Source organism: Ylistrum balloti, unplaced genomic scaffold, assembly GCF_031769215.1.
Source record: "Ylistrum balloti isolate Yb309-2 unplaced genomic scaffold, AGI_CSIRO_Ybal_v1 Utg371016, whole genome shotgun sequence".
Lineage (NCBI taxonomy): Eukaryota > Metazoa > Mollusca > Bivalvia > Pectinida > Pectinidae > Ylistrum > Ylistrum balloti.
In genome coordinates this window covers 456,929-481,997 of record NW_026782565.1, presented here as the reverse complement: position 1 = coordinate 481,997, position 25,069 = coordinate 456,929, and the positions used below count along the sequence as shown (strand labels likewise).

The 25,069-nt window shown below is 35.4% G+C and overlaps 1 protein-coding gene across 1 annotated transcript in view; it reads left to right on the top strand.

Moving 5' to 3' along the window:
- Nucleotides 1-25,069, top strand: part of LOC132560117 (protocadherin Fat 4-like) — a gene marked incomplete at its 5' end in the record, with an annotated part of 96,468 nt that overhangs the window by 56,610 nt on the left and 14,789 nt on the right. The window contains 37 exons of the mRNA XM_060224762.1: nucleotides 15-200; nucleotides 867-992; nucleotides 1,603-1,788; nucleotides 2,447-2,581; nucleotides 2,880-3,065; nucleotides 3,606-3,740; nucleotides 4,268-4,462; nucleotides 4,729-4,848; nucleotides 5,438-5,623; nucleotides 6,147-6,260; nucleotides 9,256-9,438; nucleotides 9,537-9,665; nucleotides 9,781-9,966; nucleotides 10,461-10,577; nucleotides 11,429-11,614; nucleotides 11,755-11,880; nucleotides 11,978-12,160; nucleotides 13,295-13,326; nucleotides 13,466-13,568; nucleotides 13,835-14,146; nucleotides 14,520-14,702; nucleotides 15,016-15,138; nucleotides 15,508-15,693; nucleotides 16,130-16,258; nucleotides 16,757-16,939; nucleotides 17,226-17,351; nucleotides 18,085-18,273; nucleotides 18,618-18,746; nucleotides 19,225-19,407; nucleotides 19,638-19,763; nucleotides 20,100-20,285; nucleotides 20,607-20,735; nucleotides 21,450-21,635; nucleotides 22,121-22,258; nucleotides 22,706-22,891; nucleotides 24,220-24,354; nucleotides 24,623-24,805. Coding sequence (XP_060080745.1) covers nucleotides 15-200; nucleotides 867-992; nucleotides 1,603-1,788; nucleotides 2,447-2,581; nucleotides 2,880-3,065; nucleotides 3,606-3,740; nucleotides 4,268-4,462; nucleotides 4,729-4,848; nucleotides 5,438-5,623; nucleotides 6,147-6,260; nucleotides 9,256-9,438; nucleotides 9,537-9,665; nucleotides 9,781-9,966; nucleotides 10,461-10,577; nucleotides 11,429-11,614; nucleotides 11,755-11,880; nucleotides 11,978-12,160; nucleotides 13,295-13,326; nucleotides 13,466-13,568; nucleotides 13,835-14,146; nucleotides 14,520-14,702; nucleotides 15,016-15,138; nucleotides 15,508-15,693; nucleotides 16,130-16,258; nucleotides 16,757-16,939; nucleotides 17,226-17,351; nucleotides 18,085-18,273; nucleotides 18,618-18,746; nucleotides 19,225-19,407; nucleotides 19,638-19,763; nucleotides 20,100-20,285; nucleotides 20,607-20,735; nucleotides 21,450-21,635; nucleotides 22,121-22,258; nucleotides 22,706-22,891; nucleotides 24,220-24,354; nucleotides 24,623-24,805 — 5,826 coding nt within the window. The remainder of the gene's footprint in view (nucleotides 1-14; nucleotides 201-866; nucleotides 993-1,602; nucleotides 1,789-2,446; nucleotides 2,582-2,879; nucleotides 3,066-3,605; nucleotides 3,741-4,267; nucleotides 4,463-4,728; nucleotides 4,849-5,437; nucleotides 5,624-6,146; nucleotides 6,261-9,255; nucleotides 9,439-9,536; nucleotides 9,666-9,780; nucleotides 9,967-10,460; nucleotides 10,578-11,428; nucleotides 11,615-11,754; nucleotides 11,881-11,977; nucleotides 12,161-13,294; nucleotides 13,327-13,465; nucleotides 13,569-13,834; nucleotides 14,147-14,519; nucleotides 14,703-15,015; nucleotides 15,139-15,507; nucleotides 15,694-16,129; nucleotides 16,259-16,756; nucleotides 16,940-17,225; nucleotides 17,352-18,084; nucleotides 18,274-18,617; nucleotides 18,747-19,224; nucleotides 19,408-19,637; nucleotides 19,764-20,099; nucleotides 20,286-20,606; nucleotides 20,736-21,449; nucleotides 21,636-22,120; nucleotides 22,259-22,705; nucleotides 22,892-24,219; nucleotides 24,355-24,622; nucleotides 24,806-25,069) is intronic.

Here is a 25,069-nt window from a genome sequence, read left to right as displayed (position 1 = left end):
ACATATGTTTACAGTTGGAGTTAAAAGTGTACGACTCCCAGTATCCATCAAATACTGGAACTACATTTTTGAGAGTGTCCGTGTCAAGAAATCCCAATGCTCCACAGTTTAACAACACTAATTACTACAAACAACTGAATGAGTTGGTCAGCATCAGCACAAGTGTCATGTCCATTGGAGCTACTGACAACGATCCATTGGTTTGTGATCTCACATTTCACATATCTATTTAAATAGCTGTTGTAATGATTTTATCATAAGTGCTAAATATGTTTTTTTTATAATGAGCCATAACACAGAGGGTTGTATCATTTTATTACACAGGGGTTTGTGTTATTTTGGTACTAGTTATTACACAGGGATTTGTGTTATTTTGGTACTAGTTATTACACAGGGATTTGTGTTATTTTGGTACTAGTTATTACACAGGGGTTTGTGTTATTTTGGTACTAGTTATTACACAGGGGTTTGTGTTATTTTGGTACTAGTTATTACACAGGGGTTTGTGTTATTTTGGTACTAGTTATTACACAGGGATTTGTGTTATTTTGGTACTAGTTATTGCACAGGGGTTTGTGTTATTTTGGTACTAGTTATTACACAGGGGTTTGTGTTATTTTGGTACTAGTTATTACACAGGGATTTGTGTTATTTTGGTACTAGTTATTACACAGGGATTTGTGTTATTTTGGTACTAGTTATTACACAGGGGTTTGTGTTATTTTGGTACTAGTTATTACACAGGGGTTTGTGTTATTTTGGTACTAGTTATTACACAGGGGTTTGTGTTATTTTGGTACTAGTTATTGCACAGGGGTTTGTGTTATTTTGGTACTAGTTATTACACAGGGGTTTCTGTTTTTCAGGATGTTGTAACCTACAAAATTATTTCTGCCGACAACAATGGTGACCAGTTCTTCCTCCTTGACCCTTCCACTGGACTACTTACGACCAAAAAGCTGCTGACAGAAGCAAATTTTAACAGGACAGTTGTAAGTCGTTGTTTATGTACATTGGATATGATTTTGGATAAAATCGGACCATATTGATCATATGATTTAAAAAACAATGATTCTCGCGAAATGATTATTTAATTTTATTATGCAGTAAAGATAATTTGATTACCTAAGTTTGATATTGAAGTAACCAGACAATGAATAATTAAATAAAAATTGTGTTTAACAAAAAAGGTTTAACATGTCATTTTAAAGCAGGAAATTTAGAAGTAAGAGGTTTTACCTTTAATTCAAATACTAAAGACAGTAAAATGGAATTAAACCCAGAACTTAATGTGTTATCATAAAGAGAAAAATGGGAGCAATACATAATATAAATCAAAAATTTCTGTAAAGAATCAAGTAAATATCTCCTTAAAAAACAGAAATGAAAATGTGCGGAAAATAGTGTCAAATTATTAGAAAAGTTAGTCTACCCAAGTAGTTATTTTTCTTTTTCTAATGACTGATTGAGATTACTTATTTTCCAAGCTCGTATAGATTTTTTATTTTTTTTTGTGGATAAGACTTTTTTTTGAAAAAGTATTGCCCAAAGTAGGTGGTACATCAAGTTCATTGTACATCTATACAAGATTTTATGTTACAGATGATTATTGAGGCATCTGATCAGAGAGGTCAAACCAACACTGTCCAAATGATTGTTGAAATCATACGAAACCCAGCAGATAAGGCACCCTATTTCATCGGCGAGCCCTATGAAGCCACCATATTCTTCACTCAGGATCTTGTGACAGAGGTTGATAGTGTTGTCGCAAGAGATGATGATTTAGTGGTGAGCATTCAATCTTCGACAGAAATTTTCATTTTTGAAATATGAACCTATGTAGGAACGTTTTCTTCTTCCATACTAGGCTTTTCTTTTGGAAGGTAACTGTTGTTTAGATCTAAATTGAAATTGCAGATAATTTTGTCATTTTAATAATACATGCGAAAAAGTTGTTTAATTTGTGTTTCATTTAAAAGTGACTTTATGTATATTCACATTACATGAAGTCTCAAGTGACCTATTGCTATAATTTTTTGTTTAGCATCATCTGTTGTAAACAATTTACATTTCCGACTTCTCAATTACCAAAAGGCCAAGGGTCATGCTATTAGGCAAGTAGAATGCTATGATGAAGGGTTATCATGCATGGTCAAATGAATGACCTTGACCTGTATTCAAGGTCATAGGGGTCACATATGTTAAACTACATTAACAGACAGTGTTACCAGTCTCGTAAATTGAAAATTAATTCTTCAAACTTAGAAACAATAAAAACTTTGTTAGTATGTATATATCAGTTCTGTTCTGTCTGCCCCAATACTCGGACAACTGATTTCCAAAGACCTGGAGACCTCTGGTGACCGTTAAGTCCTATGGGCCTCTTGTTTTAGATTGTTGAATAATTGGTTGATATCAAATGTAATTTTTGTTGTTTTCTTGTCAGGCACCATCCAGGATTGTATATGAGATTGTCGGAATATTCCCTGCTCCTGATCACTTCCGCATAGATGATACTACTGGGCAAATCTTTGTTTCTCAAGATCTTTCCACGGATGTTTACAAAACACTTGTATACACTGTAAGGGTATTTTGTTTATTACCCGTTTAGAATAAGATGGTACAATTGTTCTGTAACTTTTTGTGACAGCTGAAATTATTAGCAAGTAAAATGTGTTCTGACATCAAAGTAAAATAATTTTTTGTCATAAAACATGTTTCTACTTTCCGTATAATTTTCAGAAAAAAATAGATTTAAAAAAATTATTGTAATTGATGATGAATTGCATTACATTTAGTTGTATTTACCACTCTCCTTGTAAATAATTGCATTGAAAAATAATCTCCTGTGTGCCTGAATAGAACATTCTTGTTAACAGCTGCGTGTGGAAGCATATGACATGGCGAACCCTGATTTGAGAGCTGAGACTAATGTAATCATTCGTGTCATCCGTAACCCAGCACAACCGCGGTTTACAAACAGTGCCCAATACACTATTACCATCCCAGAGACCTATGGTCCTGGAGCAATTGTAATGCCTGTCACTGCTATAGATGATGATGGGGTGAGAATTTTTTTTTTATATATAAGGTAGTGATGCACACATATATTTCTGCTGAATAGTAATTTTCCACTTTATAAATGATATTTACTAAACCTCTAATGAAGCAAAAAAATTGTAACATGTTTAATAAAACTTCTGTGAAATGAAATGGCAATGTTATGTAATGGATGTTAATACACAGATAACAGGGCTGTTATGTAATGGGTGTTAATACACAGAAAACGGGGCTGTTATGTAATGGGTGTTAATACACAGATAACAGGGCTGTTATGTAATGGGTGTTAATACACAGATAACGGGGCTGTTATGTAATGGGTGTTAATACACAGATAACAGGGCTGTTATGTAATGGGTGTCTTTACACAGATAACAGGGCTGTTATGTAATAGGTGTCTTTACACAGATAACAGGGCTGTTATGTAATGGGTGTCATTACTCAGATAACAGGGCTGTTATGTAATGGGTGTTAATACACAGATATCAGAGTTGTTATGGGATGAATGAAATCAGCATGTAAAATGAAATAAATATGGATTTCAGGATGTGGTGAGGTATAACATTGTGAATGACACATTTGGATTTGAAGCCATGAAGTTCTTCTTCATCAATGGAGAAACAGGAGTTATTTCCGTCATCGGAGATTTGAAGTCTTCAGCACCAGTTACACAGTATGCTGTGAGTATATCAACGGTTCTATACCCAGATGATATGGGCAAAATTACTTAATGAAATGATGTTGATAACATTGACAAATGAAAATTAAGGACAACAGCAATGCTAAATGAATGAAATCAATACACCTTTTCTAATGAAGTACAAGTCACTTTGTACTCTACCCAAAGACAATTTACAGCTACAGGATGAACCGTAAAATATACTTGGAGAAATGTCTTGATATCCACAGTTCTTCAGGAGATCTCTGAATACTAGTACTGCATTAGATGTTTCATACAATTAAGCTATAACTAGAACTATCAGAGAAGTAAGTAGCAGATAGATATGCACTGGAACCGTTCAGTAACCTATGTTCCAGGAACAAAGACAGATCTGAACTATCAGAGAAGTAAGTAGCAGATAGATATGCACTGGAACCGTTCAGTAACCTATGTTCCAGGAACAAAGACAGATCTGATTTAATGCTCCATCATTGTTTCTTCACCTAGAAATCAACATCTGTATCATTATCTGTGTCATCCTTTCAGTTTAATGTGCGGGCTAGAGATCAAGGCACTCCAGAGAAGTTTGGCTCTGCAACTGTAGTTATTTCCATTACGAGAGACAGCTCAGATCCAGCTTTCCTGTTCCCCAAGAACTATACTAGGACCATTTTTGAGACAGTACCTGTCAACGATACACAATCATTTTATAGATTCACTGCTTCAGATGGCAATTTACAGGTAAGTGTCTTCTTTTAAAGTATTGGTCTGACTTCTGTTACAAGTGATAATGAATTATATTCATCAGAATTGCTGACCTATATTAAAGAGTACAGGATTTCATTTTGTGGAAGGAAACCAGAGCTCCCTGTTTGGTCAGACAGGTAATATCCTTCATGTTCTTGATGAAAGGCTTGCTTGACCTCAATTACATCTAGTGATGTTACTGGATGTTGGTACACATGTAGTTGGTTTCAAAAGACAAGTATTTGTTTTGTGTTTTGCAGGAAAGCCTGAGGTATGCTGTCACTGGAGATGGATTAGCCATGGCGTACTTCTGGGTGGACACTAATGGTGGTGTTTATGTACGCAAAGACTTGATGACCACTGATGAAGTAAACTTTGTGGTGAGTACATCAATGCAGTGCAGAAATGTTGATTATCAAAAGAGATTCCATATGGTAGGGTATTTAGATTTTTTTTTGAAGAGTTAGGTCCCTTTCTCTTCTTTTCCATAATGCCTTAAGCTGCATTAGCGTAACCTGGTTGAAATGGTTCAGGTGATCTGGAATTATTCCACTCTACGCGAATGCACTTATACTGGATATATGACTGTAAAGTTAAAAAGTTTCGGAATTTCCTGTCAAGCAGAAATAAATGAACTTTAATTAAGATTCCATCCATTTCACTTATACGTTATTGCACAATGCTCCAAGAAATATTTGAGTGCACCGACCTTACTCTTGCAAATCAGTTTCGGCAGTATGGCTGGACCCCTCAAGATGCATGTGCCAAATATTCCGCAGTCCAGCCTCCGTCCCAATCTGTGCCTGGGTTTTTTTCTTGCAGGTTCAACCAGTCCAATGCAAAAGCGCCTCTGTTTCTGAATTGCATGGTGCCATGAAATCACCAATCTAGAAATATGAAACAATCCCTACAGAATATAACTACTGGCATAAACATTATTTATTGTAAATCCTTATATTAATTTTACAGATGACTGTGGCTGTTTATGATACTTACTATCCAAACAACAGAGACTATGCGGTGCTCAACATTATTGTAATTCGCAATCCTGGTGAACCAGTTTTCAGCTTTAATGGCCAGTACGATCAAACCATTAATGAATATCATCAGTTTGGAAAGTCAGTCATTGGTGTGTCGGCAAGTGATTCTGATGGTGTAAGTATATGAAGAAATAGGATCCTTTATCTAAGCAAAGAAATGTGGCATATTTTTAGCAGTGAAGTATTTACAGGCTTTATTTTCTCTGAGCTAAGAATTTAGTTAAGTGAGTGGAGAAGTAAATGAGGTTGCTTACAATTTTTTATTTAGTTAAATTTTGATTAATAATTTCCGCTTGGTAATGGTAGGTGAGCATATGCAGTGGACTTAAATGGTAAAAAATTGGATAAAATTGTTTATTTACTTGGTAATATTTATACAATGTTTGAGCTTAGTGTTTTTAGTTGATATTAAAATGAGCCTGTTACTGACTCTTAATGTTAGTAATTGATATCTTGGTATTTTCTTTATTGTCTTATATGAAGTTGATACTTTTCTATCAACAATCCGAATTGCAAGTCGTGTTAAGGATTGTTTTATTTTGATTTTCACTCTTGCATCACACAAAGTGTTTTAACCTATCTGGATGAATCTACATTATATAGGTAAACATTCACTTTAAGCTTGTGCTGTGTTGCAGGATGTTCTGCGCTACAAAATTCTGGGGCCATCAGAGGCAACGCAGAAATTTTACATCACCCCAGACACAGGAGTGGTCTACCTTTACAGTAGACCAGATCCAGTTAATTATGTTGTAAGTAAAAAAAAATTATTGGTTATGATCTGTTTCTTTTTCATTTTTAATGAATTTTGTTGGTGACTTTAATGTCCATGAATCAGACTATTCTGGATAGTTGATGAATTCATGTATTTTTTTCATACAAGTCCTCCCTTTATTTTTATTACTTTATAGATGTTCTAACAGTTCCTGGTATTTCTTTATAGGTGTTCTAACAGTTCCTGGTATAACTTTATAGGTGTTCTAACGGGTCCTGGTGTTACTTTATAGGTGTTCTAACAGTTCCTGGTATAACTTTATAGGTGTTCTAACGGGTCCTGGTTTTACTTTATAGGTGTTCTAACAGTTCCTGGTATTACTTTATAGGTGTTCTAACGGGTCCTGGTTTTACTTTATAGATGTTCTAACAGTTCCTGGTGTTACTTTATAGGTGTTCTAACAGTTCCTGGTATTACTTTATAGGTGTTCTAACGGGTCCTGGTTTTACTTTATAGATGTTCTAACAGTTCCTGGTGTTACTTTATAGGTGTTCTAACGGGTCCTGGTATTACTTTATAGGTGTTCTAACAGTTCCTGGTATTTCTTTATAGATGTTCTAACAGTTCCTGGTATTTCTTTATAGGTGTTCTAACAGTTCCTGGTATTACTTTATAGGTGTTCTAACGGGTCCTGGTTTTACTTTATAGATGTTCTAACGGGTCCTGGTGTTACTTTATAGATGTTCTAACAGTTCCTGGTGTTACTTTATAGGTGTTCTAACAGTTCCTGGTATTACTTTATAGGTGTTCTAACGGGTCCTGGTATTACTTTATAGGTGTTCTAACGGGTCCTGGTAGTACTTTATAGGTGTTCTAACACTTCCTGGTATTACTTTATAGGTGTTCTAACAGTTCCTGGTATTACTTTATAGGTGTTCTAACGGGTCTTGGTATAACTTTATAGGTGTTCTAACGGGTCCTGGTATTACTTTATAGGTGTTCTAACAGTTCCTGGTATTACTTTATAGGTGTTCTAACGGGTCCTGGTGTTACTTTATAGATGTTCTAACGGGTCCTGGTATTACTTTATAGGTGTTATAACGGGTCCTGGTGTTACTTTATAGATGTTCTAACGGGTCCTGGTATTACTTTATAGGTGTTCTAACAGTTCCTGGTATTACTTTATAGGTGTTCTAACGGGTCCTGGTATTACTTTATAGGTGTTCTAACAGTTCCTGGTATTACTTTATAGGTGTTCTAACAGTTCCTGGTATTACTTTATAGGTGTTCTAACGGGTCTTGGTATAACTTTATAGGTGTTCTAACGGGTCCTGGTATTACTTTATAGGTGTTCTAACAGTTCCTGGTATTACTTTATAGGTGTTCTAACGGGTCCTGGTGTTACTTTATAGATGTTCTAACGGGTCCTGGTATTACTTTATAGGTGTTCTAACGGGTCCTGGTGTTACTTTATAGATGTTCTAACGGGTCCTGGTATTACTTTATAGGTGTTCTAACAGTTCCTGGTATTACTTTATAGGTGTTCTAACGGGTCCTGGTGTTACTTTATAGGTGTTCTAACGGGTCCTGGTATTACTTTATAGGTGTTCTAACAGTTCCTGGTATTACCTTATAGGTGTTCTAACAGGTCCTGGTGTTACTTTATAGGTGTTCTAACGGGTCCTGGTATTACTTTATAGGTGTTCTAACAGTTCCTGGTATTACTTTATAGGTGTTCTAACAGTTCCTGGTATTACTTTATAGGTGTTCTAACAGGTCCTGGTATTACTTTATAGGTGTTCTAACAGTTCCTGGTATTACTTTATAGGTGTTCTAACGGGTCCTGGTGTTACTTTATAGATGTTCTAACGGGTCCTGGTATTACTTTATAGGTGTTATAACGGGTCCTGGTGTTACTTTATAGATGTTCTAACGGGTCCTGGTATTACTTTATAGGTGTTCTAACAGTTCCTGGTATTACTTTATAGGTGTTCTAACGGGTCCTGGTATTACTTTATAGGTGTTCTAACAGTTCCTGGTATTACTTTATAGGTGTTCTAACAGTTCCTGGTATTACTTTATAGGTGTTCTAACGGGTCTTGGTATAACTTTATAGGTGTTCTAACGGGTCCTGGTATTACTTTATAGGTGTTCTAACAGTTCCTGGTATTACTTTATAGGTGTTCTAACGGGTCCTGGTGTTACTTTATAGATGTTCTAACGGGTCCTGGTATTACTTTATAGGTGTTCTAACGGGTCCTGGTGTTACTTTATAGATGTTCTAACGGGTCCTGGTATTACTTTATAGGTGTTCTAACAGTTCCTGGTATTACTTTATAGGTGTTCTAACGGGTCCTGGTGTTACTTTATAGGTATTCTAACGGGTCCTGGTATTACTTTATAGGTGTTCTAACAGTTCCTGGTGTTACTTTATAGGTGTTCTAACGGGTCCTGGTATTACTTTATAGGTGTTCTAACGGTACCTGGTGTTACTTTATAGGTGTTCTAACAGTTCCTGGTGTTACTTTATAGGTGTTCTAACAGGTCCTGGTATTACTTTATAGGTGTTCTAACAGTTCCTGGTGTTACTTTATAGGTGTTCTAACGGGTCCTGGTATTACTTTATAGATGTTCTAACAGTTCCTGGTGTTACTTTATAGGTGTTCTAACGGGTCCTGGTATTACTTTATAGGTGTTCTAACGGTACCTGGTGTTACTTTATAGGTGTTCTAACAGTTCCTGGTGTTACTTTATAGGTGTTCTAACGGGTCCTGGTATTACTTTATAGGTGTTCTAACAGTTCCTGGTGTTACTTTATAGGTGTTCTAACAGTTCCTGGTGTTACTTTATAGGTGTTCTAACAGGTCCTGGTATTACTTTATAGGTGTTCTAACAGTTCCTGGTGTTACTTTATAGGTGTTCTAACAGTTCCTGGTTGAGGAATTAAGACATTGAAAATGAATACTCTTTCTGCTTTTGATCTATCTTGTTTCCTAATCTTTATAAAGATTTACATTCTGTCCATTTAACAGATGACCATCGAGGCCAGTGATCAGAGGACCCCACCTAAAACAAAAAATGCAACTTTGAGAGTAAATGTCATTGCCAATCAGCCTCCTAGATTCAGAAATATTCCAGCAGTAATCAATGTAGCAGAGAGATCTGAAGTAAATGTTCGACTCTTTCAAGTGTCTGCCACAGACAGTGACTTAGTTGTAAGTATCAGTGATGAACAGTCGGTTTTCTTTTTTCAAATTAATTGTTTGTATTATAATACCTGGTATGACATTTTTTGTATTTTTGTTATTTATAGGAAACAGGTGGAACCCTACAGTATAAGCTTATTGGTGATGGTGCTGGTCCAAGCTTTTTCCAGTTGTCGTCCGAGGGCGTGATTTCTCCACGAGTTAATCTGAGGGGTGACAATGCACTCATTTATGAGGTCAGTATTTTATGGAAAAAGTGTTTTGTGCAGTCTCATGTGTACTTCAGTTAAACACAAATATTGTTCATTCTGACTTGATGATCGTTTTGAAAACTGGTTTTCCGTTTTTCAGCTACGAGTGCAGGTTTACGACTCCGAGATTCCCAGTATGGCCATCAATAGTACTGTGACTGTAAATATGACTAGGAATCCAAACCAACCAGTCTTCACCTTAAGTGGTTTTTACACATTTCCCATCACAGACAACACTCCAATTGGTGACAGGGTTGGCTCAGTCTTAGCCACTGATGCAGACAATGTAAGTAATACCAGGTAGTAAGTTTTAATGATTAACATGAGATATCACATAGTTAAGTTTGTACTTTAGAAGAATGTTATATTACACATTTCATATTAGAATATGAAAATAGATTTAAAGACAAAAGTATAAAGGATTAAGCATCCGTAAACTACCCATCTTACAGTCAAGTTAGAGGTTAATTCCCGCAGAAGTAATTCTACAAAAAACTTGGAAGTTTCAACCTTGAGCTTGGACAAACTGGTTCAGCAGTACTATATATGTAAGATTTTAGACATAAGTTAGGACAGACCTGCAAATATTAATACAGGTCTCAAAAGTTTTAGTTGCAGCTCATCAGAAAGCAAAATAAGATTAACAGATTTTACTTAATAAACAAATATTCCTATTCTTACTAGTCAGAACAATAAAGTGCCATAAAATAATTTGATGAAATTATCTACCCATTTTTTGTGTAAATATGTAATGATATAATGCCTTTTTTAAAATTTTAGGACACAATTCGGTATAGTGTGTTATCAGGGCCTGAAGATTACTTTTACCTCTTACCGGATTCTGGAGAAATGTTCCTGATCAAGCCATTAAGCACTACAGGTTTAAAGAGGTTTATAGTGAGTAGATATTTGGTGGTCTCTTCATTTGTATCCCAATTTTAGATTATTTATGGGAGGTAAAACCTATTTTACCTGTCAATATGTCAACACTTCATCACGATCTTTAGATGCTGAATGTTTAAAATTTTGAGAGTTTTCTTTGACATAAATTAATACCAGGTAAGTTCTTAATAAAAAGAATCATGCCTTGATTGAGAGTTTCTATTGGTAATTAAGATCAAAATCAACATGAATGTCCTCGTGGATTAAGATTAGTATATGTGATGTTGTGGACACAATGTACTTTGACTTGCAAAAGTTACCAGGATTTGTCACATTAGCTATTGTGACACCAGGTTTAGATAATGAAGTGACATGACACATTCACACATTATGATGTACTAGGAGACCATGGATATAGAACTGAAAAATTGATGTGAACATTTTTTGCAATATTTGCCTGAATAATCAATCATGTTAGATTTACTTCCATTTAATCTGTATAGCTAGAAATATTTGGAAGGGATTTTATTTCACCATTTTCACAGTCAGTTAGCATGAAATTAAAAACCCAACGAACATCTCAGAAAACTTCTGTTATACCTTTAAATATGGACACCATTTCATAACCATGCATGAATTTTAAAACCTGTGAACTAGCTGAAGCTGGGCAACCATGAAATATTAGCTCTGCAAAATCAAACAACAATACAGTATATGGTTTCAGAAACAGATCCTGTGAAAGCCTTGGTCAAAGAAAAAATACCTAGATTTTCATAAAAATTTCTTAAATCACATATCAAATGGAAACTGAATATTTGAGTAAACTAGAATTACTGTAACACTTTACACTTTTTCTTTTGATTTAGTTTACTGTAAGGGCTTCTGACCAGCGTTTACCTGAAAAGTCAGCCATTGCACAAGTTACTATACAGGTAGACAGAGATGAACAGGCCCCTGTATTTGCGGATTCAACACACGAAACTACTATTGATGAAACAGATCCTCTTAACTTTATTGTGTACACCGCCACGGCTACAGATAATGACCTACGGGTATGTAACTATGGTATTTCTTCTAGATGAATTATCAAAGCACAAGTTGAATTGCATAGTAGCAACAAAGACCACAGATGACTTTATATTTGTAGGGTAAAGTTTCTTTGTATTAAATAGTGTATACATCTGTTTTACAGGGAAATATTACTTACGAGATCACTGGTAATTACCCAGCCCAGACATTCTTCGGTATTCTTCAAGATGGCAATATTCTTATCACAAGAAGCCTGAAGGAAGATGGACTAGCAAGGACCTCATACGTTGTAAGTATTTCACTATAAACAAGGACTTCTTGAGGACTGATATTATGTTATTTTAACTACAAAACATTATTATTCATATATCTAATTTGTGTTCCAGTTGACTATTGAGGCTTATGACAGTGCAAACCCAGATCTTCGAGGCACTATGTATCTGACCATCAATGTGAGACGTAACATAAATGGCCCTGTGTTTGACAGGACTGACTATTCCACCGTTAAAAGTGAACTCACTCCCATGGGCGTTCTCATCTTTAACATTACTGCTACAGACAATGATGGTGTAAGTTCTTTTCGTGTTTTCTGAAATACTTTTAATTGTCAGTCTATTCATGTCATTGGCCTATCAACAGCACCAAATCACCAACTTAAAAATTCCTATCATTCAACAAGCATTGGATATTTTTGGAGGATTTTACTTTATTCATTTATTTTTTTTTTTTTTTGTATCAATATTAATATTTCTTGATATGACTGATTAAATAAACTAATCAATTTTCGAATCCAAAAGCACTTTTTTTATACCTAAACCATAAAATTTTCTCCAATAAAAAATCTCTACATTGGAACCATTTAAACTTCCAGGAGTAACATTACACAATGAAAAAAAATTGGATAATTGGAAATATTTAAATCCCATTAAAATATCTGTGTGACATAGTATATGTGTATCCTATTTAGTGTATAACATGAGTGTTTTATTAAGAGATGTATTTCACAAATATACAGTATTCGGAAATGAATTGGACACAGTAATATTACTGCATTAGTCTGCATATTTTCTGTTACCACGTATAGAGCATTTGTTGTGTCAATGCATCGTGCCAGAGATGTACATTACACTGCTTGACACTTTGTAGGGTAATAGTGACTACTGTCAGATTATTGGCCGAGGAAGTCACCTGCAAAACTTTATCACAGTTTACCTTACTTCAATACAGGACAAAATCAATTCATTCTAACAACAATATCAAAGATAAAGTGTTGTTTTCGAACACCTGACAATTAATTCTATTCTAAATTATTCAGTATTTATACATGTCTACTTGTATAGTAAGAGAATTGTTGTTTGCCAGGATATAATGTGTAAATGAAGCGAGAGTAAAATAAACAAAAAATGTAATTAACACTTGTCAATATAAGTCATTGAAACACAGCGACATTGGGCCATCATTTTATTTAAAAGCAATCAACAGCATCACACTGACAACTTTAGCTTTATATAATCAAGGAGAGGGATTGTCCAGTTAACTAAACTTGGCAGTCTGGAAAACTGGTAATGCAGACAATCGGGAATGAAGCTGTCCTGATTATCAAAGGTTCACTGTAAATAAAACCTGTTTATTTTGTCAGACCTTCATTTTGTAGTCATTGACTTCAAGCTGTGTTATGACTTAACAATAATACTATTTCACAGGATGAAGTGGTGTATGATCTTATCGGCGACAAACACCACCACCACCACCACGCGCGCGCGCGCGCGCGCGCGCGCGCGCGCGCGCGCGCGCGCGCGCGCGCGCGCGCGCGCGCGCGCGCGCGCGCGCGCGCGCGCGCGCGCGCGCGCGCGCGCGCGCGCGCGCGCGCGCGCACAACCCAATGGTCAGTCCTTGAAATATTTCATCATAGAACGCACAACAGGTTACATGTACCTCCGGGAACCTCTAACGAGTAGCACTGTGCCATCTTTTTCGGTAAGTTCATCAGAATAATTACATACTGTAGCAGTGTTATCATTTTCTAGTCCTCCACAAATTTCATCATCTGTTCTTCACTCTGTTAACATATTTCCTTATTTATGCATTCAGCTTTACTTTTTAAGTCTGTTAATATGTCGATAAGTAAATTGATCCTACAAGTAAATTAAACATATTTTATGTGAAGTTCCTTCCATCTTTATATACAAATTCTGCTGATAGAGACAATGTGACAAGTTCAATGGAATCTTTATTTTTCACAGATGGTAGTCAGGGCAACAGATAATGGCAATCCTCCAAGGACCCAAGAAGTCGACGCTAATGTTTTTGTTCAGAGGATCACAGCACCAATATTCAGTCTCTCCGAATATGATGTGAACCTGAAAGAAAATGTTGGCACTGGTTACAGTGTGGTAACAGTGTCTGCAGCTCACCAACCAGTGCTTCCTCAGGCAGATATTCGCTATATGATCACAGGAATTCCTCCAGCAACTCATTTCTTTTCTGTCAACTCAACTACTGGACAGATATCTGTGAGCCAAGATCTTAGAGGTGATCGAACAGCAGTGTATCAGGTAAGTCCTCTGATGTAGAGCTGTTGTTTTATTGACTATAAAACAATGCCACCTCAGGTAGTTACTTACTATCATAATGGTCTAGCTTATCAAGAGCCAGTGTTCTACTTACTGTCAACATTTTTAGGGTATCTAGACACATCAACGTACTGTCAACACTTTCGGGAAAATGTAGGTCACATAAACGCTGTCAAAACTCTGAAGATCATCCAAGTCAATTAATTGTATTAACTTGCTGAATTTGAAATATTTCTTTGAAAGTTTGACAATGAACTAGTTGTGTATGGCATCAGATCAGACAATGGGTTTCTTGTCTGATCATTTATCACTTGTAAACATCATGTGATGATGAAGTTTCTGATTTTGTTACCAGCTGACATTACGTGCATACGACAATGCTAACCCCAGTGTATATAGTGATGGTCTGGTTGTCATTACCATGGAGAGGAATCCGAACTCGCCCTCCTTCTCCCAGGCTAGCTACACTGCTAGTATCCAAGAAGATGACCCATTGGGCACCAGTGTTACACAGATCATGGCAAATGATGCAGATAATGTAAGACACCCTCGATACTGTTGTACTTCGCTATTTGGGAAAGAAATATGGATTAAAAGTCTTACTGAATGATTATTATATGTATTATGATACAACTTCTTGTCAACAACTTTAATGATCTCTCCGTAATAGGGGTGATATTACATATAATTTCTTAAAATTTAATTACCTTTTCCTTTTTTCACATTAAACATTTTACCCATTGGATCATACAGTTGATGCATGAATACTAATTTGCATAATTTTGGTTAACGTTGATATTATCTTTAAATTTTCATCAAAACCAATCACAAGAAAATAATATGTGTTTCAGGATACTCTGACGTATTCACTAACTGGCAACACTCGCTGTCTTGAGGCTTTCTACATTGTGTCCTCCACTGGCATAGTTTATCTGAAAGAAAACCAAGAATTAACAAGTGACCTGCAGTACATCGTATGTAGTTGATTATTTATGTCTGCAATAATCCATGTGCTTTTGTAGGTTTATTTTTAGACCATTTAACAAACCATTGTTATAATGCTGATTTCAAAATTCGGTAACATCAATGAATATTGTAATTTTATTGGTAGAATTTAAAACGAATATTGCCGTCTAACTTTTGGTCATTGAGAATATTTAAGTAGTATTAACTTGTTGTTATTTTGAGCTCTAGACAATATTGTCTGAAAAACTCTTAGCTAAACAGCTTACTATAAACTAAAGTATGTTGATGTAGTCAATTTCTGGTTCCCCTGAGGTGTAGTCAATTTGATGAGTGTTAGTCACTTTTAGTCTATTTCTTACCCATTTGGTTGTTACTAGTGCCAAGTAACTGTGACAGATAATGGATATCCCAATGAAAAGACTGCTAATACTCAGCTGGTGATTGGTGTTGTCCGAGGCCAGCTGCCTTCATTCAGCTTACCAACTTACCAAGCAAATGCCCTGGAGAATGATAATGTTGGAAAGCTATTGACCACTGTGTCTGCTACAAGGATACCAACACTGGTAAGTGTGTCATGGTCACCACATTAGCCAAAAGGATCAAGGTCAATGACTTGGGTGAGATCTCAACTGAGTATGTGTTTCAAGGAATTGTTAAGTGAATGTCAAGGTCAAAAATATACAGAAGTATGTCAAGGTCACAACAGTGGTAAGTGTATCAAAGTTGCCAACACTTCTAAGGTCAATACCTCTGTAATGTATCAACTTTATCAAGGTCATCAATGTAAGCAGGAGTCAAAGTCATTGGTAGGTATGTAAGAGGTATAGGTAACACATTGAGGTATATCATGGAGAGCATTGTATTATCAATAACTAATGCTTAATTAAAGATAGAAAAGTCATTCAAATTTTTAAGTTTAGAAAATTTAGAACTTGAAAGAACTGTATGAGATATTGTGTTCTGTGTAAAGGATCAGTGACAAAAGATGTTTCTTTCCAGGGCGAGATTATGTACGAAACTGTAGGTGATTACCCTGCCCAAAGTTTCTTTGGTGTGAACAATAAGAGTGGAGAAGTGACCATCATCAGGGACTTGAGACAGGATGGCCTGAATCTCCTAAGCTATACTGTAAATACATCACATCTACTGCTTTACTTTCAACTAACTTAGATCTGATCTGAAGACACACTAGTATTGTTTTTTTGCCATTAACCAGTCAATTTATTTCATAGTTTTGAAACCGATAAGATAATTCAAAAGGACTGTCAAAGATCTGATGGTTTACACAAGAAAAATTAAGATAAATGTATTTTCTGTTAAACCAACTCCAATTGTATCAGATTATAATTGTAGTTCTCATGTTATACTTCGGTTATTTTAACACAGGAAGTGCTAACCTGTCATTTGGATGAGCTTTGCCTTATGTGAGAAATAATCTTGATTACATTATCCAACTGTGATCAAGGTCATTTTTCCCCAATATTATTTTACAGTTTTGAATCAACAGCAAACTGCTTTTAGAACATTACCGAAAACACCAGTATCTTTTATTTTCCTTTTTTAATTTTGTTAATAATAGTTATATCAAAATAATGAAGTAAAATTATGACTTTTGGTTTTTGACAGTTGAAAGTTGTAGCATATGACACTGGAAAACCCAGTCTGCGAAGAACTGGTACTGTAGTCATAGATGTGGCCAGGAACCTGAATGGTCCCACATTTTACCCAATCAACCAACAAGTGGAACTGCCACAAAGTACCAACCCAGACTTCTGGTCCCTCGCCTTGAATGTGACAGACCCAGACAGCGTAAGTTCTTCAGGTCCCCCACCCTTGAATCTACCAGATCTATAGAGTTGAAAGTTATTCTTGAAGGCTATCCAAGTATCATGCCTTACTCTAAGAATGAAAATAAAAGACTTTGAAACTTAAACAAACATGGATTCCTTTGAAATAGCTCTGTTTGGTGAAGATATAAAACATGTATAGATATGGAATAAATTTCCATTTATAATTTATTAAAAGAAAACTTATTCATTTATATTGTTCATTTTTTTAAACAAATATGCTAACTTGAACATCTGTTTTCTTTTAGCCCACTTTGACCTGTTCGATCATCAGTGATGTTAAGGCCCAAGAATTCTTCATGGTGGATAAAGATTGTCGTTTGTCACTAAAGAAGAGTCTTCTTACAGATCCAGATGTCACACAGATATATACAGTAAGTGTACATAAAGACACCTATATATGTAAACAGAAAATATCAAGAAGAAAAAAACATTTGTTTCACTAACTTTTTCAAGCCCGTTGTTTCATTTTTTATTGTATTTTTTTTCATTATTTATTTGATATTTTCATATATTTAAAAAACATAGTGTTTTGTCCAAATATGTAAAGAAAACAAAAACAAATCTCAAATATTTCTTGTGAAGGAGAGTGCACATTTTGAGAGCCACTGTTTCGCTTTAGTTTGACTACACAGAAACTAATACGATATAGTTACAGACTTAAATATGATATAGTTACAGACTTAAATACAATATAGTTACAGACTTAAATACAATATAGTTACAGACTTAAATACGATATAGTTACAGACTTAGATATAAAGTTTATTATTTCAGTGTTGCCAACTTGCCTGTTTGCATAATGTCAGTCTGATATTTGCTATATCATTACCCGCTCAATCGTGATAAATGCTTGAAACACATTATTTTCCTTTTATTTTTTGGTCAGGGTTTAAAACTTTCAAAATCAAATCTAAATACATACAAATGTGATAAGAATACAATAGAATTGACCCTTAGGGCTTTTCCCTTGACCCTTCAAAACACCCGGTCACCCTTGAATTTGAAGAACATGACCAGATATCGGATGGCTAGAGGTAGGCGACACTATTACATGTAGTTTTTAGCCCAACATACGTTATCCATGGTAATGATTTCTTCCCAAAGGTACGAATAGAAGCCAGTGACAATGGAGTACCAAGCCCAAAAACTGCTAGGTCCACTGTGACTGTCATTGTTCCCAGAGATTTGTCCAACCCAGCGTTCACTAACTTGCCCGACACAATAAATATCAATGAGGACTCCACTCCTGGAACATCTGTGTTCGATGTGACAGCTTCAGATCAGGACAGACGAGTAAGTATTTACATTTTTGCTTTAGATACAGTTTGACATTTTAGTACTATGATTTTTTTAAACAACATGCTTGTTATGATGTCATAAAAAATGTATCTGGGGAATTCATTAGGCATTATGAAGATTCAGAAATGAAAGCACTAATGCTAAATTTGACACTCCTGAAACATTTTATGTTGGATGTGATAGCTTCAGGTCAGGACAGACGAGTAAGCATTTTAGTGGTATGATTGCTATTTATTGTGAATGAGAAATGTGCAAAGTTTCATTGTTATGTTGTTATAAACACAGTGTTGTATCCAGTTTAAAACCAATGCAAATTAATACCTTTATTTTTTTTAAAGGGCAATTTGACCTACAATTTGGTAGGGGTCTTCCCAGCCCAAACATTCTTCAAGATGGATCCTCTCACTGGTGAAATTACCATCCTTAACGTCCCAAAGTCTGATTCCCAGGAGAATATGGAGTATAAGGTATATATAAATCAGCTGAGAGCAGGTGGCCCTGTCATCATTTTATACCAGGATCTATAGTGTATAATCTATGTCTTTTCCACAACTTCCTGTCCAACACAATAATAATCATATTTTTGTTTCATGTCGATCATGAATAAATCTGTTTTGAGATCATCTGACTGGAGGATCAAGATGACCGATGGTCATCATGTTTTGTTCGTCATTGTGTGCTGTGTTGGTTTTACTCAGATGTTGTATTTAATCTTGGACCAGCTTTTCCAGGAAATTATCTCACTGCAGTGTGTAACAGCTACAAGCCATTTCATAACAAATATTGGTAACAGATCTTTTGTGGTTATTAGTCGTACCTGACCAATTTCAGTTCATCCACTGTATGAAACTGTGTATTGACATATGGCATCTATTATATTTATTGCTGATACACATATGTAAGTCGGAGAGAAATTCAAGTTTTTCTTTTAATTACTTTTTTCAGCTAAGAGTTGAAGTATATGACAGTTATTGGCCAAACAACAAAGCATATGGTGAATTGACTGTAAGAATAAATCGTAATCCTACTGGACCAGTCTTCAACCCAAGGAGATATGTAGAAGTGGTACGGGCAAACGTTGAGTTGGGCACAGTTTTGTTCCAGTTGTCCGCCAGTGATGCTGATGGGGTAAGCTACCTGATATTTAAAGCCTTGTTAATTGCTATTTCCATTTAATATCACTTCAATATATTATGCTACCAATGGATTAGTTAATTATTTGAGAACGTTTGATACAAATCATATTCTGTTTCTTTTATTACAAGTTCAGCAGTGAATTGGTTTTTTTTTTTTTTTTTCGCTATTCCAGCTGATTATTATATATGATATATTTATGCATGTGATGCATATCTTTACAGGATAGGTTAATTTACACCTCTGACATGAGTGCCCAAGACATGCAGTACTTAACTCTAAGTCGGGACAGTGGAGCCATTATCCTATACAAGTCACTGGAGACTGTCGGAACACCAAACAGTTTTAATGTAAATAGAGTTGAATGTTTTCATATTCGATTATCTTACCAAGGCTATAAGAGAATATCTTTATTATTGATAAATATATGAGATTATCTCTTTTTCTCTTATGTCAACGTGTAGCTAAATCGTTTGTTACAGTAGAATGCCACGAATTGAAACTGAATATATCAAAACTTCAGGAGTCTGTTTGCTGATTTCGATATATCTTTATTGAAAATCAGAATAAATTTTACAGCCCTACTGCAATCAGTCCATTGTTTTTACTGCAGTATGTAATTAAGTTTAAAATTCAATGAAAGTTGATAGTTTTACAAATCATAAGTAAATGTTTTTTATCTTTAGTTCAACGTGTTTGTGTTTGACACCCGTAACCCTGTCAGAAACGACACTACCACTGTATTCCTGTCTGTGACGGCACTAGCAGGACCGCCAATATTCACAGAAAACAACTACGAAGTGACCATCCCCATAACCCAGAGTATCAATACCACAGCCACTGCTGTAATTGCTTCAGACTCCGATCTACAGGTGATTTTCTATACAGACAGATAACACAGAAATACTCCAAAAATTTTAAGAACAAATATATCAAAAATGATAAGGTTACTTTCATTACTTTGATTAAAATTCCTGCATCATAATTATGCTACAGACCATGTAGAATGACAGTATATGTTGTTACCATCACGACTTTTACGATTTACCACTTCTGTTGTTTTATTGAACAATGTAGTCAGTTTGGTCATTCATTAGACAATTATAGACTGAGTTTCTGTACAGGAAAGCAAGGAATTTACAGAGAAAACACTTGTTTAATGTGGATCTTTCTTTTTTTTTTCCATACTACAGGGATCTCTCCGGTATGAGGTGAAAGGATTTGCACCAGGAACTGAATACTTCAGATTAGATTCTACAACGGGTGTTATTTATGTGAATAAGGATTTACACCTCAATACCAACTTGTTCCCTAACTACTTTGTAAGTACCTCTGGTGGAATATTGATCTGAAGGAGACATTCACAAGACGACTATGCTTTTACTGTCTTGGCCGTCTGTGGTAGCTAATCTCCATTCATTATATGTCTCTTCTTTTATATAACCCTTTCGGCCGATGGACGCCAAAGGCCCTTTATAATGGACAAAAAAACCATACCAAGTTGTTGTTTCAAAAATGTTTTATTTCAATCTCAGCATGTTTTGCACTCTAGACACTGAGCATATAACGAAAACGATTGACGTGCATTATCGAGACACCCAAATGTACACCACCACTCTCAGTTTAGATATATAACTTTGTTTTTGTTTTATGATCTATACATGTGATGTAATTTATGTAATATCTGTGTCTTGATAAAAGGGACAGGTTCAAGTAATACGCATCCAATGAATATTTGTTTGTTATAATCCATTATCAATATAGGACCGTACTGTCGATATTACTTACTAGATTCTATATTTAGATATACATTAAAATTTCTTCTAACAAAACTCTTGTAATTACGTGATAGAAAATGTATTTAGATTAGGCTTTTTGAAGGTTCAGACATGAAAGCACTTGTGCTTAATTTGATATGATGTTATTTTGATATATTTCACTGGACACGGTGAATTCGACCTTTATATTTTAATATCTTTATATAGATATATATATATTATTATGTGTCTTCTAAACAGAGATTTTTGTTATTACAGTTACTCATTGAGGCCTTCGATACCAGCGAACCTGAGGCAGTGAGCCGTGCTACAGTCACTATTAAGATCAATAGAAATGTATTTGGTCCATCTATATTACCTAGCACTTACACTGCGTTTGCCAATGACTACGACCCGAAGGGAACCCCCATACTGGATATCAACGCCACAGATTCTGACACTACGGTAACATGCCAAATGATACTATAGAAATAAAAAATCTTTAACATGATAGGTGATATGTTTATCAATCTATGTTTTTCATTGAATACACATGTGTCATTTTTTTTAACAGAATACTACATGTAATTGGTGTATTGTGACATCAGGAAATGCCAAAGTAACGATGTCTCTTACTCTTGACATCACAAAGATAATCCTAGCTAAACAGCCTAGTTGACTCCATGAAAGAGAGTTTAAAACATATTTTCTGTAATAATTAGCTGGATGGTTGTTTATGCAACCAAACACATTTTCATTCCCATTTCATACAGGATTATTCAGAATGAAATTTGTCATCAGATTTTCATTTTAGTTAGCAGACTTGCTAAAATGAAAAATCCAAGACTTTTTTCATATACTGGGTTTGAATTGGAAATTCATGCAAGATCCTGTATGTGTAATATAGTTTCAAGAATATCAGTGTGTCATATGGTTTGTCAATATTGCAGATGCCAGAGAACAACTTATTTTACACACTGGAGGATGGACGAGCTGCCAATGACTACTTCACCATCTCTCCATTCACAGGGCTGATCTCTGTATCTAATCTCATTTCCTCTGACCCTGCTCGGCCACTAGACTATGTTGTAAGTCCATTTCCTTGACTGTATAGATAGTACAGACCACAACAACTCTGGTGGTTACTTTTGAATTGGCTTTTTAAACCAGAATTATGTATGGTTTGTTTCAGGTGAACAGTTTCCAAATTTATGAGTCAAGGACTACCCATTAAGTTTTGTGACTGTGAATAATATCATTTAACTTTGTGTGGGGGAAATTTATAGGTAACACAATATGTTATTTGTTTGGGTATATTCTCTTAACATGTATGGCTTTATGACATATATATTGTTATAAAAGAAGTGGATATTTAGTGGATAAAGGCAGATTACTGAAATAATCTTATGAATAACTAATCTCCTGTGTAAATAACTGTTTTCAGTGTTCTAGGTCATGATAATGATATGATATTCAGCGACATGATCATTCTGTATGTCCTTTGTTATGATCTATATTTTGGTGAATACTTGCAGTTACGTGTTATTGTGCGGGACACCAGTGCAACACCGAAGTCAGCAACAGCAACAGTGACCATTAATATTAACCGAAACGATCCTCCATCTTTTGTTAGTCCCTTTGGCTATGAAGTTGAAATCTCTGAAGCCATACCTATCTTCAGCAACATCATCACTGTCTCTGCTACTGATCCAGATCCTCCAGTGAGTTGGCTATCCATGTAACAAATTGTAACCATTTATTTTTCTATCATACATTACCACTGTTCCTATAGTTAAATAATAGACAAATTTTTAACTTATTTTTATCTTTGAAAAATATGAATTAATGATGCTGATTTAAAAAAAAATAAATAAATAAAGGCTGCTATTATATTTGATTATTATCAAATTGGTTTAAATCAGATTCAAACGTCTGGTTAAAGTTAACATCTACTGACTGTCACACAATCCCAGAACAATTCTAATCAGAATCCAAACCCTTAATTACAATGAAGCTACCCAGTATTTTCTGTGTTAATACTCTGTAATACTATTTTCCTATCATGAATTATGTTTTTGCACTGTAATACAACATTTCTTGAATATACTACAATGCATTACAGTGTAGTGAAATGTTCCCACAAAATAATGCAATGACACTATCATGCATTACAACATCCCTACCCTGTATTACAATGTCCCTACCCTGTATTACAATGTCCTCACAGGATATTACAACATCCCTACCCTGTATTACAATGTCCTCACAATATATTACAACATCCCTACCCTGTATTACAATGTCCTCACAAGATATTACAATGTCCCTACCCTGTATTACAATGTCCTCACAGGATATTACAACATCCCTACCCTGTATTACAATGTCCTCACAAGATATTACAACATCCCTACCCTGTATTACAATGTCCTCACAAGATATTACAACATCCCTACCCTGTATTACAATGTCCTCACAAGATATTACAATGTCCCTACCCTGTATTACAATGTCCTGACAAGATATTACAATGTCCCTACCCTGTATTACAATGTCCTCACAAGATATTACAATGTCCCTACCCTGTATTACAATGTCCTCACAAGATATTACAATGTCCCTACCCTGTATTACAATGTCCTCACAAGATATTACAATGTCCCTACCCTGTATTACAATGTCCTCACAAGATATTACAATGTCCCTACCCTGTATTACAATGTCCTCACAGGATATTACAACATCCCTACCCTGTATTACAATGTCCTCACAAGATATTACAATGTCCCTACCCTGTATTACAATGTCCTCACAAGATATTACAATGTCTCTACCCTGTATTACAATGTCCTCACAAGATATTACAATGTCCCTACCCTGTATTGCAATGTCCTCACAAGATATTACAATGCCCCTACCCTGTATTACAATTATACCTACAAGATATTACAATAATGTTTCTACCCTGTTTTGCAATATGTTGGGTCAGTAGTACATATAATGTTCCTATCATACAAACTAAGTTGGCTATTTTCTTTCCCTTTCCCAGACATCCTTCAACAGCAAATTGAGTTACTACTTTGTTGGACCTGAGGAGGCCAGTAAACGTTTCCAGATCAACAGTACCACTGGCTCCATCTCAGCTAGGGTCAGTCTGTCGACAGAGCCTCAGGATGTTTGGCAGGTGTGTCTTTTCTCCTTGTAGTTAAACATTATTAATTGCACAGTACAATGCTTTTAAATTTTGTTATTGTTGAAATATATTTTTGCCCAATGATAATTCATTGAGCCAAAGTAATGGAAATTCCTGTTTCCTGACAAGCACTTTCAGCATGCTTCAGCAATCGCTGTGTTCACCTCCATATATTGCAATCAGAATAAGTCTGTTTCATAGGCTGTTTGAATGTGTTGAAAGAAAAAGCTGGACTTTATAACCTTTTTGTTTACTTCAGTTCACTGTTGGTGTTCGAGATGAAGGCAATCCTTTCATGTTCACAACTGTTCCTGTCACCATTACAATTGGTCGTGTCGGAAAGATCCGGTTCAGTCAAGCAGAATACTTTGTGGTATACCCTGAATCTTATCCTGTCAATAATACTATTGCTGTTGTCAATGCCACGGATCCATTGGCAGGTGTAAGTATGAACTCAGAAATTCTCGTAGAATTAATTGAAAAATTAACATGCTGTGAGATCTACATGAACAGGTGCAAACATTATTAGTTTTCTGGTGTTATCCTCTGTCTGGTGCATTCAGGGGATAATTACATGATTGTGTCGTGCTGACTAACCAATGGGAGGACATGTATTTGACTGTTGTGCTGACTAACCAATGGGAGGACATGTATTTGACTGTTGTGCTGACTAACCAATGGGAGGACATGTATTTGACTGTTGTGC